This window comes from Loxodonta africana, chromosome 23 (assembly GCF_030014295.1).
Source record: "Loxodonta africana isolate mLoxAfr1 chromosome 23, mLoxAfr1.hap2, whole genome shotgun sequence".
Lineage (NCBI taxonomy): Eukaryota > Metazoa > Chordata > Mammalia > Proboscidea > Elephantidae > Loxodonta > Loxodonta africana.
Window position 1 is genome coordinate 24,398,486 of NC_087364.1, and position 19,487 is coordinate 24,417,972.

The 19,487-nt window shown below is 37.6% G+C and overlaps 1 protein-coding gene across 4 annotated transcripts in view; it reads left to right on the forward strand.

Annotated features, from left to right (window-relative positions):
- The window catches only part of MIPEP (mitochondrial intermediate peptidase), a 227,938-nt gene that overhangs the window by 88,867 nt on the left and 119,584 nt on the right, over positions 1-19,487 (forward strand). For all 4 annotated transcript variants that reach the window (XR_002786773.2, XR_010319113.1, XM_064275339.1 and 1 more), the window contains exons 11-13: positions 2,764-2,917; positions 4,755-4,832; positions 6,613-6,817. Coding sequence is in view for 2 of the 4 variants with exons in the window: in XM_064275339.1 (XP_064131409.1) it covers positions 2,764-2,917; positions 4,755-4,832; positions 6,613-6,817 (437 nt within the window). In the remaining 2 variants the exon portion in view is untranslated. The remainder of the gene's footprint in view (positions 1-2,763; positions 2,918-4,754; positions 4,833-6,612; positions 6,818-19,487) is intronic.

Here is a 19,487-nt window from a genome sequence, read left to right on the forward strand (position 1 = left end):
TGCCTTCCCATACTTCCTGTCTGCATTCCTTGGTGGCTGTAGTTCAAGATGGCAAGTCTGTGTGGTTTTAGCTGGCAGGGGACCTTCACTCTGTAGCTTTCCTCGTTCTCTGCTCTCTGTGAGTTTCTTCTTCCATTGAGTGCTTGACCGAATTCTTTATCCCTTCATTTGATGCATAGGGTACCAGGCTTGATGTTTGTATCTGTTTTACTTAGTTTTCCAGGTCTTTGCTGCAGAGGGACAGCATGGTGCTTCTGTTTACAGTGCCGTGTTGCCTCTGCCTTCTCCTATGTGCTCTTTTCTAAGAACTTTGTCTTTATTACCTCATTTAAAATTTACATCAACCACATATCCCTGTTTTTACAGATGATGAACCTGAAACAGTGAAGGAAACAATTTATTCATGATTACATGATTAGCAGTGGAGTCTGGTTTCAAACTCAGGCATTCTAGTTCCAACCTCATACTCCTATTAAATACTTTATGTGTCCAGATGTAGAAACTCTTTTTCTCGTACCATAAATTTCAAGAATCCGTTCCATCTAATGGGTAAAACTATACCTCATTTAATAAGAAGGCATTTCCTATCCATAGTCCCACAAGGGCAGAGTGAGCACAGTGAGAAGCTACGCATGTGTCATGGTTCCTCCTGCAGATGATTGTTTTGACTCCACTGCCCAGTCCACTTTGCTCGAAAGTCCTAAGTTCTTCTGGTTTGCCTGTGCCACTCAGAAACACATTCTAGAACCCAGCTCCTCCAGCTTGTCTGTTCTTCCAGACCTAGCCAGTCCCTCTGAACTCTCAGGGTTCACTCACTTCCCTGGGACATGTTTGTTCTGGTCCTGATTCCCCAGCTCCTGCGCAGGATTGCTCTCGTGGACTTGGCTGGGCAGGCATAGTAGCCTTCGGCTTTCTTGGCCAGGTCCATTTTGATCTTTTTCTCCCCTATTTCTATTATATCCCTTTCTTTTGGTTCTCCAATAATTCTAACCATTCTTCTTGGTTTCCTGTTCCACACCTTACTGTGGAGTTTCAGGGATTCAGGGATCTGTTCTTGACCCTTTTATCAATCCACATTACCCTTCCTGAGTGACCACATCTCATTCTACAGCTTTAACTAACACCTGAGGCGTGAAGTTTTAAAAATCCTTAACATCCTGGTACCTAATGTCTCATGGGCACTTCAAAGTCAGTGTCTCCAAAACAAAACTTGTGTTCTGTGCATCCTTCTTTCTTCTCTCACAAATGCACCCAAACTACCCTCTTCCTTTTTTGGTGTTCACTGCTCTGATTAACTGACTCTACTATCCACCCATTCGCCCAACCCAAGAATCTGAGTATTTTCCTAGACCGTTCTGTCTTTCTTGCTCACCTCCAATCCACTCTTTAGCCATGAAAGTTTTACATCCCAAAGAAAAAATTCAAATCTGCCTCCACATCCTTGGCCCTATGGCTACTGCCTTCATTTGAACTCCTGTGAATTTGTCATCTGGAGTGTTGTGTTTCCCTGCCTCTCCTGCACTCCGTCCGCATGCTGTCAACTGTGAAGTCTTCTAGAAACGTCAGCTGGGTTCTCTGTTACCTGCACCAGTGCTCTCCAAAGTGGTTTCTCTGTAAGCCCATCCTTACAGGGGTATAGAAATAAAATATTAGAACTTCTATTTATATTATTTTTCTTTATCTCAGCCTTTTAAGTCTGTCTTTTTTGTTTCATAACAAAATACAACAGTAGTACATACGTATAATTTATAAATATATAAATATATTAGGGTTGTATGCTTAAATATTATTTTATTCACAGGCGTGCATGATCAAACAGTGTAGGGACCACAAACCAACCAAAAACCGAACCCGCTGTCCTCAAGTCAATTCCGACTCAGAGTGACCCTATAGGACAGAGTAGAACTGCCCCATAGAGTTTCCAAGGAGCGACTGGTGGATTCAAACTGCTGACCTTTTGGTTAGTAGCCGTAGCACTTAACCACTATGCCACCAGGGTTTCGTTAGGGACCACAGCCCTACAATATAAATTCCAAATTCCTCAGCTTGGTACACTAGGCACCTATTCTCTGACCCTGCGTACTCGTCCTGACTCTCCCGCTTTTTCCATTTATCCCTGCATCATGAACTCTGTCGTGTTTAGCCACTTATAATTTCTGGTAGGTACTGGGCTATTTCATGTCATTATACTTTGGTTGAGCTGCTGCTTCTGCCTGGAATTCCCTCATCCAACTCTTTTCTCTTGTGCCTCCTTCCTACCCACCTAGGAAGCTCGTTTCTTAACCATTTTCTGTAGAACCTTTAAATTAACTTAGTCTTCCTAAGCAGTTTTATTTGTTTAATATTTATGTGATGTAAGTCATAATTTTTTAGAATGAAACACATTTCCTAAAGTGAGGTTTACCATTGTACCTAGTACTGGTCACATTTGTATGTAATATGTGTAAAGAAATGTATATACTGTGATCAGTTGAGACAGACTGCTTAATTGGGCCATGAAGGAGTAAGTAGCCTGCAACGATCAATATTAGGGAATGGTATATCTACCTTTATTACTAGTATTACTGTAAATATTAGTCATAGTTAGGTTTCCTTTCTTCTGAAGAAAATTGAGTCAGAAATCCCTCAAAAGATAGAAATATACTTTTAAGTTTTGAATGCTTTCTTTAGCTACTGTGATCCTAAATATTAAGTGAAAAGTAAATTAAATTTACCTTAAGAAATTATACAAAAATGCTTTTGAACCTCTTTTCCTTCTCTTAGGTATAATATCGAGCCCAGTTTATATTGCCCATTTTTCTCCCTTGGAGCATGCATGGAAGGTCTGAATGTTTTGTTCAACCAGCTCTTCGGGATTTCATTATATGCAGAGCAGCCTGCAAAAGGAGAGGTGTGGTGTGAAGATGTTAGAAAACTGGTAAGTATCCCATGTACTCACAGGGAGTACATTCCACCATATTTCTGTTTCATGAAAAATCCAGCTTGCCGTTTCTGAGTTAGGTCACTGTATAAAGAAACATTTTCCTTTAAAATTGCTTGGTGCCTAAAAGTCATCTAACCATGGAACAGCAGAGTTCTCTGGAAAAAAAGAAATTAGGAACTTGATAGAAGGTTGAATCTTCACATGCATCTGCATGTGTTTGTGGATACTGGTTATAGGGAAATTTGTCATTACTTTTCATATCCTTTTGGTGCTAACTGTTGCTTTTGGAAAATTCCAGAACCCACTGCATTGGCCACCTTTCCTTTCTTTCTAACCTCCTTCACATGCTGTAGGGGCTTATTTTTCACCAGGTATTAATTTATATCTTATGTTCTGATTTATTGGACTTCTTTGTTAATAACTAAGCCTAGAGCCCATCTCTCTCTTGTTTGGGACCATTTTATTTGAGGTACGAATATTTTTATTACTGTCCTGGTAAAATACTTGAGGATTTATTGACCCATCTTTTTTTATTACTCAGGCTTTGGATTGTGGTGGTTGTTTTATTTTTTGCTTGTGTACTTAACCTACTGTCCTTTTTTTTTTTTTTTTTTAAATTACATTTTAAAATCCTAAGCTACCATGTTGTGTCTTGGCTATATTTTGTGGGCATAGACTAGGAGTGGTAGTGGAATTGAAAGGAGAATTAGAATGGGAGGGCATTTCATCACTGTATTTAATTATCTAAATACCTTATCTGTTTATATACTACTTACTCAAAAAATGGTAGATCCATGTAATGCGGAAATACAGTAAAAAGAGCAAGTAACAGAAGAAGGAAAGGATAGTGAATGGAAGCCCCAATGAGGCAGTGGTATTTGCCAGCTTTGCTCACCATTGTATCCCCAGTGCCTGGATCAGTTTCTGGCACAGAGTAGACAGGGGCTTAATTAATGTTTGTTGAATGAATGAATATATTCCTGCAGGAAGTTTTGAAGGAAAAAGTTGGGATTCTCTTTGGCAGAATCACTAAGTTCTGAAAAGACAAGGGAGACAAGATGGAGACTAGTGATGGCATGCTCCCCTGTAAGCTGCACCTCTTTAATAGGCCCTGTTTTTGAGACAAAGAGTCCTGGTGACCTAGTGGTTAAAGCACTTGGCTGCTAACCAGAAGGTCAGCAGTTCAAACCTAGCAGCCACTCCAAAGGAGAAAGGTGTGGCAATCAGCTTCCATAAAGATTTACAGCCTCGGAAAACCCCATGGGGCTGGCAGTTCTGCTCTGTCCTAAAAGGTTGCTATGATTTGGAATCAACTTGATAGCAATGGGTATTTTTGCAATGGGCATATATGCTGATATTGCTGATTTTCACCTGGAGCTGGAAGCCACATTTTGTTGTTTTTGAATTGAAGAGTTATAATTTGTGTGGGTGTTCTTATGTTTGAAGGAAAAATAGTTTTGGCCCTGAAATTCTTCAGTCAGCACCTAGTCTTGACTCCCTTGTGGTCATTTGTGAAGAGTTGGTCAATGTATGTGTTTGGTAGAGGTATTACAGAGGTTTCCCAATCGGGACATAGGACCCTAATGAGATTTCCTATCCTGGACATAGTGTTCCCAAATCAAAATCATTGGAGAGATGGAGCAAATGAGGATGATGGGGGGCAGGGGGAGGGAATCTATTTGAGACCATATGGAATGTAGACAATAATAAAATGTGTATACATGTGGCTCTGGGTGTTATATACAATTTTTTGTATGCAGAATGTTTTTAATACCCATTTCAGAGTTTCTGCTAACCCTGTTCACCACTAAATTTAATTTTCTCCCCATAGGCTGTCGTTCATGAAGCTGAAGGATTGTTGGGATACATTTACTGTGATTTTTTTCAGCGAGCAGACAAACCACATCAGGTGATTTTATATTTATAAACTTATCTTTCTAGAAGTGATCAACAGTTAATTTGAACTTTATATTTCATTTTTGTAGTTCCATCATATTTAAGAGGAATTTAAAAAATTACTAAATATGTAAATTTGAAATGAGTGTAAATTTAAGAATAAAGTTTATGAAAATAATTACATGAATCTATATCTGTTACTTTTATCTGGGCCATCGTAATAACGATAGTAATAATGATAGCTGACATTTTATAGCTCTTTTACGTGCCAGGCAGTGCACTGAGCACTTGATACAGATTATATCTTTTGAACTAGTTATTATGGTTATGAGGAGACTGAGGCACGGGAAAGATAAACTGCTTACCCATAGTTACACAGCTAGAAGTGCTAGGATTTTGAACCCACACATTCTGACTTGAGCCCCAGCTCTTAACTACTTCCATACTTGACAATGAACCTGGTTTAAAATTGCAAAAGATATTGTCCATATGAAAACCTTAGCAACTGTCAGTGTTACTATGTGGAAAGGGTAAGGTTCATTTACTCCAGCTGCATGCTAGATTTGTCAGTCAGCTTCAGCAGTTGGTTTCATGCAGCTTGATGGGAAATGTTAAGAGTTAAGGTTATAAATTATAATACAAATAATAGTACCTTGTCTTGGAATGAGGAGCCTTGGTGATGTGATGGTTAAGCACTTGGCTGCTAACCGAAAGGTCAACGGTTCCAACCCAGTGGCTGCTCTGTGGAAGAAAGATGTGGCAGTCTGCTTTTGTAAAGATTACAGCCTTGGAAACTCTATGGGGCAGTCCTATTCTGTCAAGTAGGGTCACTATGAGTTGGAATTGACGACAGTGGGTTTTTTGGTTTTGGCTTCTATTGGAATAGTGAGTTACAATTTTCAAAGCATGTTAACAGACAGTAGCTTTTTATATCTTCACAAACACACTGTGGGTTTTACAAGGTAGTGTTCTATAGACAAGTCTCATAGAGGCAAACTTTCTGAGATGATTTGGCTAGTCGGTGCTAAAGGGGAGACCAGAATACAGGCTGTCTGACTCAAAGTCCTACGTTCTTCCCTCTCTGCCTGAATTGATGGGACAGAGTACACTTCAGTGCCTAAGAGCTCTGGCTTATCGTCAGTCCACCTGGGTTCAGGTCTGAGATGCAGCAGCAATCCTAGCTGTTGCTCATGGACATGCCACTCAACATTTCCAAGACTCAGTTTCAGTCTTCTCACCTGAAAAATGAGATAATACTAGTACTTGCCTCCTAGGGATGTTGTGGAGAATAAGTGATATAATGTATGCCAGTCTCAGTCTAGTGCCTGTTACATAGCTAGTTACTCCAGATTCCTTGCTTCATGATGCTTTAGAGCCCATCACTTCCAAGTGATAAAGACTGTAGGCGTGAGAAAGCGCCTCCTCGTTCGTTGCCTCATACAATGAGTAGCAGTGTCCCTTCCCCCAATAACCAGAGCCTGTCTCTTCCTACTTAAATGTGACCTCTTTGAGGGCATAGATCTAAAAGCTCTTTGATGATTGCATTTCCAGCACAGTATTAGCTCAATACAGTTAACATTAACAGAACTCAATGTTACTGCTGTTTTAAAATTTTTAATTTTAGCAAAATAAAAAGTATTAGGAAAAAGTGTCTATAACTAAAATAAATAGAATAATAATAAAGTTAAATATTGAACACATGCCTTTGATATAATGGTATATTCATTAAAATTATTTTACCCTTTAGATTACCTAGTGCTTTCTTCTCCTTTTATGTTTTCTGGTTGTTCAAGGATTGCCATTTTACAATCCGTGGAGGCAGATTAAAGGAGAATGGAGATTATCAGCTCCCAGTCGTAGTTCTTATGCTGAATCTTCCCCAGTCATCACGAAGCTCACCAACCTTATTAACTCCTGGTATGATGGAAAATCTCTTCCACGAAATGGGGCATGCCATGCATTCAATGCTCGGACGCACTCGTTACCAGCACGTCACTGGTGAGTCATGAAGAGGGACCTGTATTTAATACGGTCCTTTAAAAGCATTTTATTCTGAATCAGAAAAAAGCTTTTTATTTGGATAATCTGGTCATTTATAGTAGTGTCCTATGATCAGTTATCTCAGATCACCTCCTCTTAGACTTTCCATTGTTATGCAGCCTGATCCCCTTATGCTTGTTTCTTCTTGCTAACAGTTCCCACCTAATCATTCTTGTCTGTCTTTGAGCTTGTGCCATTTTACATTTTATAGTGTTTTATGTGGAATTTAAGGAGCCCTGGTGGCACAACGGTTAAACACTTGGCTGCTAACCAAATGGTGGTAGTTGAAACCTACCCGGCAGCTCTGCAGGAGAAAGACCTGGTGATCTGCTTCCATAAAGATTGTAGCCTAGAAAATGCCACGAGGCCATTCTACTCTGTCACTTGGGGTCACTGTGAGTTGGAATCGACTTGACGGCACTCAGCAACAACAATGTGGAATTTAAGGTTGTGGTGGTATGTGTATATGCATAAATATGTATCTCAGTACCTCGCACAGAGTTAGTGAGTGAATAAGTGAACTTTTAATTTGTAACTGGAATGTATGGTTTTAAAATGGTACTGTGTGTTCAAAAGTAAGAGAGTAATTTCTTTTGCTCATGTTTCTATTGATGTGTAAATTTAAGGATGGTATTAAAAAAACCTTTTTTTTATTATTAACTGTAGTCATATCATTAATATGATTTGGTTGTCTAATATTTGGGCATAAAAGATTTGAGAGAATAGTTCATGGAGGGGCTTTTCTTAGTATGTAGTTTTTTAGTATGTCAGTCCATAAAAAGCATCATGATGTAGTGCAGGATTACAACCACTAACTCTTAAAAGGACCACTTCTCTTAAGGAGTAAAGTGGCATGGCCCCGGGATTTGGGGACATCAAGGGAGGGTCTGTTGTTGAAATGTGTAGGCCAAAAAAACTTGTCTGTGGGGTGAATTCAGCCTATTGTTGTGCGCTGTCCAGTCGATTCCAACTCATAGCAGCCTGTAGACCACCAGTTGACATTCTTAGTGGTGGTGGATAAAGCATGGACTAGAAGTCAAAAGGCCTGGATTGCAGTTTCTTTTGGGTTCATGGATTAAGTGGTTAAGGGCAGGCATCTCTCTGAATCTCAGTGTTACAGTCATTGAAAAATGAGAGGCGTGGATCCAGGGCTTTCTAGCACGTATATTTTAAATAGAATTAGCATTAAAAATCTAAGAACATATTAAGAAAGGAAGATCAAAATATTTTATGTCTCTTAGTTTTTAATAATTGAGTTAGGTTTTTAAAAAATAATGTCTTAGTAAAATACAATGAAATAGATTTTAAGTGTACAGTTTAATGAGTTTTGACAAATGTATGCATCTAATATTTAACAAATGTAATAAAAGGATGCATCCTTATGTTTACATCCATGTAAACTCCAGTCTGTAAAGATAAAGAACATTTTCATCATTCCAGAAAATTCCCTCGTACTTTCTTCCAGTGAGTTCTTATCCCGCAAGAAGAAAACAACTCTTTCGTTCAGGAATTTCATTTAAATGGAGTCATTAATATGCACTGTCTTGGGTCTGACATTTTTTTGCCCAGCATGATGGGTATGAGATTCATTCACGTTGTTACATATAACAGTAGTTTCTTTTCATTACTGAGTACTGCTCCATTTTATGAATATACACAATTTATTTATCCATTCAGCTGTTGCTGTATATTTTGATTGTTTTCAGTTCGGAGTTATTTTGAATAAAGCTTCTGTGACATTCTTGTATAACTCTTTTTGTGGACATATGTTTTTATTTTCTTGGGTAAACATCTCGGAGTAAAAATCTAGTCCATAGAATATGTATTAACCACTACGCTATGAGTCAGAATCGACTCGACGGCACTGGGGGGTAGAATATGTATATGGTTAACTTTCTAAGAAATAGTTTTCCAGAATAATTATGAATCATGTTTTCTACTTTTTCGTGTCTTATAACACAAAACAATAGAGCTTGAAGTAAATATTTACTCACAGAAAAGGGCATGCTCCTTTCTCTGGCAGGCCACTAGAATTGGGGTTTGAACCTCTCTAGTTCCTTTTACAAATTTTATATTCCTACTAGTCTTGTACAGACTTTCCAGTTGCTCCACATCTCCAACAGTTGGTCTTTAATTTTAACCATTTTAGTTGGAGTAAAGTGGTATCTTATTGTGTTTCTAATTTACTTTTCATGCGCTTATTGGCATTTCATGTGTCTTTTTATTATTTATTTGTAGGAATTATAATATATTCTGGATAAAAATCCTTTTTCAGATATGTGTTCTTCCAGGTTGTTATTTGCCTTTTCGTATCCTTAATTATCTTTTGATGTGCAAAGTTTTATAATTTTGATCAAGTCCAATTTATCGACCTTTTTTTTTAGAGTCCTGGCTCAGAAATCTTTGCCCATCCCAAGATCGTGAAGATATTCCCCTACATTATCTTCTAGAAGCTTTATAGTTTTGTGTTTTCTTCATCATTCAGTTAAAAATATTTTGAAACTTTTTTTTTTCATTAGTACATAATTATTTTGAAGTGTTTTGTTTAATTGCCAAGTATTTTGGGGATTTAACTCCACTATCATCAGAGAAAATGCTCTTATGAATTTTATCTTTGAAATTTATACTTGTTTTATGGCTTAGCTTACGGTCAATTTCAGTGATTTTCCATGCGTTCTTCAAAAGAATGTGTATTCTACAGCGTTCGGGTGTTGTGTTCTGTAAATATCAATTAGGTTTAATTGATTAACAATGTTCAGATCTATATGTCACTGATATTTTGTCTGCTTGTTCTATCAGTTATTGACAAAGGAATGTTAACATCTCTAGTCATAATTGTGAATTTGTCTATCAATTTTTGCTTCATTTTTCTGAAGCTATGCTGTTTAGGATTGCTGTATCTTCCTGGTGAATTGACGCTTTCATTATGTCATGTCTCTTTATCGCTAGTAACACTTACTGCCTTAAAGTTTATTTTATCTGATATTAATTCACCCATACTGACTTTCTTCTGGTTAATGTTTTATTATTTCACAGTTTCCTTCTGTTTAAAGTGTGTCTTTTGTAAATACCATATTAAAAACCAAAAAACAACCAGTTGCCAACTAGTCAATTCCTATTCATGGTGACCGCATGTATGTCATAGTAGAACTGTGCTCCATGGGGTTTTCATGGTGCTGATGTTTTCATTGTTCCTCTTACTCTCTTGTGCTAAATTCTTTTGCCTATGGGGTTTTTTTTTTCATTTCTTTTGTTTTTGTAGATTTTGTGTTTACTGAGACTTTATATTTTTCTTCTTTATTTTGATGAGTAGGTTTGTTAACTTTCTCTGTGGTTACCTTGAAATTTACCCTTATCTTCCTAAGTGTGAACAGTCTTTTATTATTTGGTATTGCCTTGCATTCCTCTCCATTAGAAAGTCCTATACCTACACCGTTTATGCCCTCTTTTATTGTTGTGACATTTTTGTCCTTAACAGATTAATCTCTCTGGTTCCCTGTTGTAAATCTTTTAGTTTTGATTAATCCTTGAGAGTTCATTTTCTAGGTTGGTATCTGGCTGGTGTGGTCTTGCATCCTAGATTCAGGCTGTCGTTTGATGTTGTTTGTTCTCAAACTGAAGGACTCTGTTTAATAATTCTTGTAAGTCTGGGTTGGTTTTTACATATTCCTCTAATTTCTGTTTATCTGGAAATGTCCAAATTTCACCACCATATTTGAACTTGAGTTTTGCAGGGTATATTATTCTTGGCAGTATTTTCCTTCAAGGTCTTATGTATGTTATCGCATTGCCTTCTTGCCTGAATGGTAATCAGAGATTAGTCTTACTGTTAGGTGACTTTTTGTTTTTCTGGAGTTGGTCTCAGGATTCTTTCTTTGTCTTTGGTTTTAGCAAGTGTGATTATTATATACCTTGGTGATTTTCTTTTGGGGTCTATCCTATGTGGGGTTTGTTGAGCTCCTTGGATGGTTAGCTTTTCATCCTTCATGATATTAGAGAAGTTTTCTGTCAGCAACTTTTCAATGATCCTCTCTGTGTTTTCCGTTTTCTCTCTCTGTTCTAGAACTTCGATCAGATTTTTGCTTTTAATTGTATCCCACATCATTCTCGGGTTTTCTTCATTTTTCTTTGTTCTTTTTTCTGATTTTTCCTCAAAGTGGTATCCAAGTATTTATCTTCAATTATGCTGATCTTGTCTTCAATTGTTTCAAAACTGCTCCTCAGACATTCTATGACACTGTCCATTTCTGAAATCTTGTTTGTCTTTTGGATTTCTAATTGCTTTTTTTGTGTGATATCTATTGTGAATTTATTTTGACACTTTTTTCCTGTATTATTTTCCTGAATTCTTCCATTGTTTTGTCTTTTCCATGATTTTGTCTGCCTTTTCCATGATTTTGTCTGTTTTTTTCCTCATTTTTATCTGCTTTTTCCTTCAACTCTTGGATAGCTCTGAGTATTAGAGATTAAAATTCCCTATCAGGCAGTTGCAGTGCCTGTTCTTCTGCTGGAAAGTCATCTGGTGTTTTATTTTGGACGCCTACTGGCACCATCCTGTCTTGTTGGCTTTATATGTTTCGGTATTGCCTGCTATCTTCAGGACATTCAGTAATTATTTTCTTTGTTCATTGATTGCAAATTTGTTTGTTTCATCCTGCTTTTTGGTTTTATTTGGTTATGTCTGAGCAGGCAAGCTGTGCATTGTTTTTGTCTGCTTGTCTGTGGGCATGATTCTTCTCACCACCTTGTCCAATGGGCAGGGCCAGTCACTCAGCTATGGTGCAGCAGGGCAGGTCTAGCGGGAGTTCTGTCTCCTGCTGGAAGCTCCGTGAAGCTGCTTTCCTGTACTCCCTGTCCGCGGATCTCCAGCAAGAGTCCAAGTGGCGAATCCGTGCTACACTGGCAGATAGGGGACCTCTACTCTGTATCTCTCCTCACTCTTGTTCTCTGTCAGTTTTTTATTCCATTCAGAGCTTGGTTGAGTTCTTTATCTCTTCATTTGATGCTTAGGGTTCCAGGACTGATATTTGTCTCTGTTTTACTTAGTTTTTCGGGTCTTTGCTATGGACAGATGGCATGGTGCTTCTGTCTATAGTGCCGTGTTGGCTCTGCCTCTCACTCCATAGGGTTTTCAATGGCTGATTTCTCAGAGGTAGATCACTGGGCCTTTCTTCCAAGGTACCTCTGGGTGGACTCGAACCTGCAGCCTTTTGGTTAGCGCCTGAGTACATTAACCGTCTGCACCACCTAGGGACTCCAGATACCATACAGCTGGTTCTTATTTCTTTATCCATCACGACCATTTTATTTAAACATGAAGTATTTAATGAATTTACATTTAAAGTAATCATTATTATCATTGTATTTAAGTCTGTCATCTTACTATTTGATTTTTGTTTCATTTGATGTTTATTTGTTTCCCCTTTCTTACACTTTTAGATTAGTCGAGTATTTTTTATTTCCTTATATTTCACCTAATGACTTTGTAAGCTATGTTTCTTTTATGTTATTCTTATTGTTATTCAAATTATATTATGCATTAATTCATCAATCTGTTCAAATAATTTTATACTAGTTTGCTAACAATGTAAAAACTTACAGTTGTAGAATTCTGTTCATACCCCCTTGACCTTTGAGCTTTTGTTGCTTTATATATATTGTACTTCTACAAATGGTATGAATTCCACAGAATATTGTTATTTTTAATTTGAATAGTTAATAGTCTTATAAAGAAACTTTTTAAAATATAAAAAAAATTAAAATAGTCCTTTATATTTATCTACATTTTTAACCTTTCTGGAAATCTTCATTCCTTCCTACAGACTTGGGCTTCTACCTATATTATTTCACTTTAGCATGAAAACTTACTTCAGCATACCTTTCAGTGTGAACCTGGTGGAGACAAATTCTCTCAATTTTTATATGTCCGGAAGTGCTCTATTTCAACTTCATTTCCAAAGGATATTATTGCAAGGTATTTGACTTAGGTATCTAGTGTTGCTATAACAGAAATACCACACGTGAGTGGCTTTAACTAACAGGAATTTATTTTCTCACAGTTTTGGAGGCTAGAAGTTCGAATTCGGGGTGCTAGCTTTAGGAGAAGGCTTTTTCTCGTTGGCTCTGGACGGAGGAAGGTCCTTGTCTCTTTTCAGTTTCTTTTCTTTGGCGACCATGGTGATTTTCATGTGGCATGGCATCTATCTTCCCCAACTCTGCTTGGTTAATCTACTCCTTTTATATCTCAAAAGAGATTGACTCAGGACACATCCTATACTAATACTGCTTCATTAACATAATAAAGAAAAGCCATTCCCAAATGGGATTATAACCACCGGTATAAGAGTTAGGATTTACAACACATATTTTTAGTGGACCCAATTCAATCCATAACAGCATTCTAGGTTGATAGTTTTGCTTTCTTTTTTTGTTTTGACATTTTAAAGATACCTTTACATGTTTCTTATGAGAAGTCAACTAAAATTCTTTTTGTCCTTTGCTGAATGTACTGGTCCATCCCCTCTCCCCTGGATGCTTTTAAGATTTTTCTGTTTATCTAGGGTTTTTGGCAGTTTGACTATTATGGTACTGAGGCATTCTTTTCTTTATATGTATATTACTTGGATTTGCTACGCTTCTTCAGTATGTGGGCTGATGTCTTCCACTTTCTCTGGAAAATTCTTGGTCATTATGTCTCTAAATTCCAGGGCACTTAATTGTGCTCATGCAGAACCTGTACATAATCCAAAAGGCAGTCGTTCAGACAGACCAAGGGGATACTTCATGGTTTAAAATCAGGAGAGGTGTGCATCAGGGTTGAACCCATTTACCATACTTATTCAATCTGTATGTGAGCAAATAATCTGAGAAGCTGAACTATGTGAAGAAGAACACAGATCAGTATTGGAAGAAGACTCATTAATAACCTGTGATATGCAGATGACAAGATGACACAACTTTACTTGCTGAAAGCAAAGAGTACTTGAGGCACTACTGATGAAGATCAAAGACTACAGCCTTCAGTATGGGTTACACCTCAACATAAAACAAAAATCTTCAGGACTGGGCCAGTAAGCCACATCATGATAAATGGAGAAAATATTGAAGATGTTAAGAATTTCATTTTACTTGGATTCACAATCAACGCCCACAGAAGCAATAGTCAAGAAATCAAAAGACGTATTGCATTGGGCAAATCTGCTGCAAAAGACGCCTTTAAAGTGTTAAAAAGCAAAGGTGTCACTTTGATTACTAAAGTGCACCTAATCCAAGCTGGATATTTTCAGTTGCTTCATATGCATGCAAAAGCTGGACAGGGAATAAGGAAGACCAAAGAAGAATCAATGCCTTTGAATTATGGTGTTGGTGAAGAATATTGAATCTATCATGGACTGCCAGAAGAACGACCAAATCCGTCTTGGAAGAAGTACAGCCAGAATGCTTCTTAGAAGGGTGGATGGCGAGACTCTGTCTCATGTACTTTGGACATGTTATCAGTAGGAACCAGTCCCTGAAGAAGGATATCATGCTTGGTAGAGGGTCAGCAAAAAAGAGGAAGACCCTCAATGAGATGGACTGACACAGTGGCTGCAACAATGGGCTCAAACAGCAACAGTTGTAAGGATAGCGCAGTACCAGGCAGTGTTTTGTTCTGTTGTATATGAGATCACTGTGAGTTGGAACTGACTCAAGGACGCCTAACAACAACAACATATCTTCGAATAGTTCCCTTGCTCCATTCTCTCTTTTCTTCCAGGAATCCCAATTTCTCGTGTGTTAGACCATTTATTATTGTCCCACAGGTCTTGGATGCTTTGGTCAGTTTTTCATTATTTTTTCCCTCTATGCTTCCATTTGGGTAATTTCTGTTGACTTGTCTTTGAGTTCACTGATCCTTTCTTCTGCTGATACCAACCTGCCATTAAACTCATCAATTGAAAAATTTTTAAATATTTATTGTGAACCTTTACACAGCAAATTAGTTTCTCTTTTAATAATTTCAATGCAAATTATTTAGTGGTATTGGTTGCATTTTTCAGAATGTGCCATTATTCTTATCCATTTTGTTCTGGTTGTACCATTTCCAGTTTTCTAGTTTTCTTGTCCTCTTACCTTCTCATTTTGGCTTTAGAATAATTTTTGACCATTTGATCTCCTATAGATGATTTTGTAAAGAAGCTCATTACTCATGGGCAATATTCTTTATGAGTCAATCTGTTATTTTGCTAAGAGGTGAGTTGGTTTAAGTATAAAGGATATCTCTGGTTGATAATCTTCGGGAGTCCTCTAGCCTCAACTGGTCTAATATGTCTGGACTTTTTTTTATTGTACTTTAGATGAAGGTTTGCAGAACAAACTAGTTTCTTATTAAACAGTACACATATCATCTTATGACATTGGTTAACAACCCAACGTTCTCCCTTCTTGACCTCGGGTTCCCTATTACCAGATTTCCTGTCCCCTCCTGCCTTCTAGTCCTTGTCCCTGGGCTGGTGTGCCCCTTTAGTCTCGTTTTGTTTTACAGGCCTGTCTAATCTTTGGCTGAAAGGTGAACCTCAGGAGTGACTTTGTTACTGAGCTAAAAAGGTGTTCAGTGGCCATACTCTCAAGTTTTCTCCAGTCTCTGTCAGGCTAGTAAGTCTGGTCTTTTTTTGTGAGTTAGAATTTTGTGCTGCATTTTTCTCCAGCTCTGTCTGGGACCCTCTATTTTGATCCCTGTGAGAGCAATCAGTGATGGTAGCCAGGCACTACCTAGTTGTACTAGACTAAGTCTTGTGGAGGCTGTGGTAGATGTGGTCCATCAGTCCATTGGACTAACCTTTCCCTTGTATCTTTAGTTTTCTTCATTCTCCCTTGCTCCCAAAGGGGTGAGATCAGTGGAGTATCTTGGCTGCTCACAGGCTGTTGAGACCCCAGACACTACTTACCAGAGTAGAATGTAGAACATTTTCTTTATAAACGAAATTATGCCAATTGTGGTAGATGTTCCTTGAGACCATGGTCCCCACAGCCCTCAGCCAAGTCTGGACTTTTTAAGAACTTGAATTCTGTTCCACATTTTTCTCCCGTTCTATCAGGATCCATCTACTGTGGCCCTGATCAGAACAGTCAGTGGTGGTAGCCAGGAACCACCTAGCTCTTCTGGCTTCAGGGTACATGAGGCCGTGGTTTGTGTAGACTGTTAGTCCTGTAGACTACTTTCTTCTCTGAGCTTTGGTTTCCTTCTTTCCCTTTTGTACTGGCCAAGTAGAGACCAATAGTTGTATCTTAGATGGCCGTTTGTAAGCTTTTAAAACCCCAGACACTACTCACCACATTGGGATGTAGAACATACACTTTATGAACTATAGTATGCTGATTAATTGAGTTGTCACATGAAACTATCGTCCTAAACCTTCAAACCTAATGATCCTATCTCATCTGGTGTTTGGTTATGTCTAAGAACTGTTCATACCTGTGTCCCCTATGTGGTTTATTATATATATGGATACACATGCAGGCACGCATGTACCTCTATGTACATATTCCTACAGATACTTACATCTGTGCGCACATTGGCACCCACATATTCATACTCGTACGCACATATGCCTATATACATGTTTGTGTATCCAGACACATATTTTTTGTTTGTTGTTTGTGTTGTTGCAAAATTATATTTGTATGTCCTTCTCTCCTGTGTACTTTTTAGTGATATCATTTACCTTGGTCAAGCTGTGTGTACTTCACCCACATTTGATGCTACCTTTCCCATCACCCAGCAAAACAAGCGTCTGCTATCTTGAGAGTGCTCCCCTCCACCAATGGTAACCACCAATGAGCGCTGGTCTCTGTATATGTATCTGTTTTTGTCATCTTATAAAAGTGTGTTCATTCAATATTTGTCCCTTTGTGACTGGCTTATTTCACTTGAGCATAATGTCCTCCAGATTCATCCATGTTCTAAGATGTTTTGAGGAACTTTTTCTTTTTGGCTGTATGGTATTCCATTGTATGCATATACCACATTTATTTATCCTTTCAATCACTGATGGCTATTCAGGTTGTTCTTTCTTTTTGCTGTTGTGAATCATGCTGCAATGAACATAGGTGTGCATGTCTGTGTGAATTTTTCTTTTAAGACTATTATATTCAATTTTAGAATTTTTGCTTGGCTATTTTTATAGAGTTTCTATGTCTGCAGAAATTCACCATCTGTTCATGCATTTTGCCCACCTTTCCCATGAAATCCTTTAACATATTTATAATATTTTTTTCTTCACATTTCTGGTCATTCTAACAGCTGGGCCAGCTCCGAAACTGCTTCTTTTGACTGTTTTTTCTCTTGATTATGAATCATGTTTTTCTCCTTTTTCATATGTCTCATAATAAAAAATAGTAGAGTTTGAAGTAAATAATATTTAGTCATAGAAAAGGGCATGCTCATTTCTTTGCCAGGCCACTAGATTTGGGAGTTGAACTTCTTTAATTCCTTAGACTGGGTTAGGTTGCAGCTTCAGTTAGCTATAGTTCATCATTAGTTTCAAAATATTTGGTAATAGAATGAAGACTCTCTTTTAAGCAGGGTTTGGGAATCAAAGCACTGGGAGACTCTAAAATCTTCTTCCTGCGCTATTGACCAACCTCTGGTTTTTGTGGCCACTAGAGAGTTCCCTCAGCTTTCCAGATTAACCTCTGGGTTTCATGATTGTGGGCGATCCCTCTCAGCTCTCTTGTTCTGCCCCAGCATATGGTGTACTGCCACCCTGCTCTAGGTGAAGACTGTTGGATGGTAGATGTTCCTTGAGGGCCCCTGTCTGTCTCTCCTTTGGCCTTGCCCCTAGACTTTGGCAGAGGTTGTTGAAAGCTCCGTGCTGGAAAATTTAGCGGGTGGATGTGGACTCCTAGGTCTCACTCACATAAGACCATTGCCTTTCCATATCTGTAACTTCCTTCATCTGAGCATGGTATTTAAGATATAGCAAGATTCAAGCTGTTGTTGACACATTTATTTGTTAAAATGAGCAGAAGTATTAATTTTTTGACCAATCCATTTACAGTGAATGTGTCCCAGAAGTAAAGGTAGAGAATTTGCTTATTAGCATAGGGCTTACAGTAGCAGGCATTGAATGACTGAAATAGAAGCTGTTCCATTCACAGTCTGTTAATCATGGAGAATATGTAATCTAATGAAATCGATAGTTTTAAAAATGTATGGATCAAATACATTTAGATTTTTATGTTCTCCTTCTTTTGGAATCAAATGCAATAGAAGTAGTTCCATTAAAGAGGGACCAGGTATTACTTAAATCGTAATTTGCTTTTCAAGTTTTATTGAGTGTAACGGTTTTCTAATCTCTTGTTAAGACCTCTTCGTTCCAGATTAAAGATATAAGTAATTAAATTTGAGATTCAACCTGTCATTTGCTAAGTAAGCTTCTTCTAGGTGAGGGCTGTGACTACTTAAACACTCCTTAACTGTGTTCCTATCATGTTTTGTATATACCTCAGTGCAATATGAGTGTGTTAAGTGAATGCCCCAGCTTTATTGCTGACTACAATATAGTTTTTTTGCATCTTTTTCCAGGGCCAGACTTTGAGCTTCTTGAAAACATGAAATGCATGTTACTCATTTCAGCATTCACAATGCTAAACGCAGTGCAAGTGACTGGTTACTCAATAAATTTTAGTTGAATTAAAAATAAAAATTAGACTTTTTTTTTTTAGAAATTAAAGGAATGAAATTGTCACTGCACAGTATAATAAAGGCAAGTACAAGGAAAGTATTTTGAGTTTCATTATTTCCCTCATCTATTAAATGAACATAACACCTGCCTTTTCAAGCATGCTTGAAGATTCAGGGAGAAAGAATATCATAATTCAGTGAAGATAATAACTGTACATACATATAGAGAGAGAGCACTACAATTTTATAAGTTTATTCATATCTGTTTATTTCATGTGACCTCCCAGGGAACTTTGTGAGGAAAGCATGGCAGGTATAGCCTGATTTTCTTATTAGGAGCTGATAGTTTTGTGTGTGTGATTAAAGAAACTCAAACTCTGAGTTATTTTGATGTCAGGTTCAGCACTCTTTCTTTTACACAGTGTTGCCTCTTTTTATCCACAGCCAATTAGAAAACAAAAAAGCATGTAAAAAAAAAGTATGGTATTTTTTCTTGTATTTCTTCCCCCGTATAAAATTGTAGTTCTGCTTTGTTATTTTGTGTGCGTGTTATGTGTGTGTGATGATTATAGACTTTCTTCTTAGCTGTCTCATCTCTAGGTCTTAAGCTTACTACCATATATAGTCAGCGTTAGACCACCTAGTAAATGTTGGCGTTCAGTATTTATTAACTTTATACATATACTACCTTGGAGAGGAGAAAATATTTGAAAAGTCTGTAGGTGGGCTGAGCAGTATCATAAGAATCCGCTGCTCTAAGAAATCTTTAGCTTAAAATACTGCTTTTCTGCGTTGAAGATTAACTTTATTACAAAAAGCAGGTAAATGGATAAAATTAAGTAGTTTTAAAACAAAAGAAGGGTAAAAGCATTTGGTAGTGGAATTCAGTGAATTAAGTACAAGTGTTATAGTAATTGTAAAAAGGTTGTAATTTGTACTGTATGTATAGCCAGGAAGCCAAAG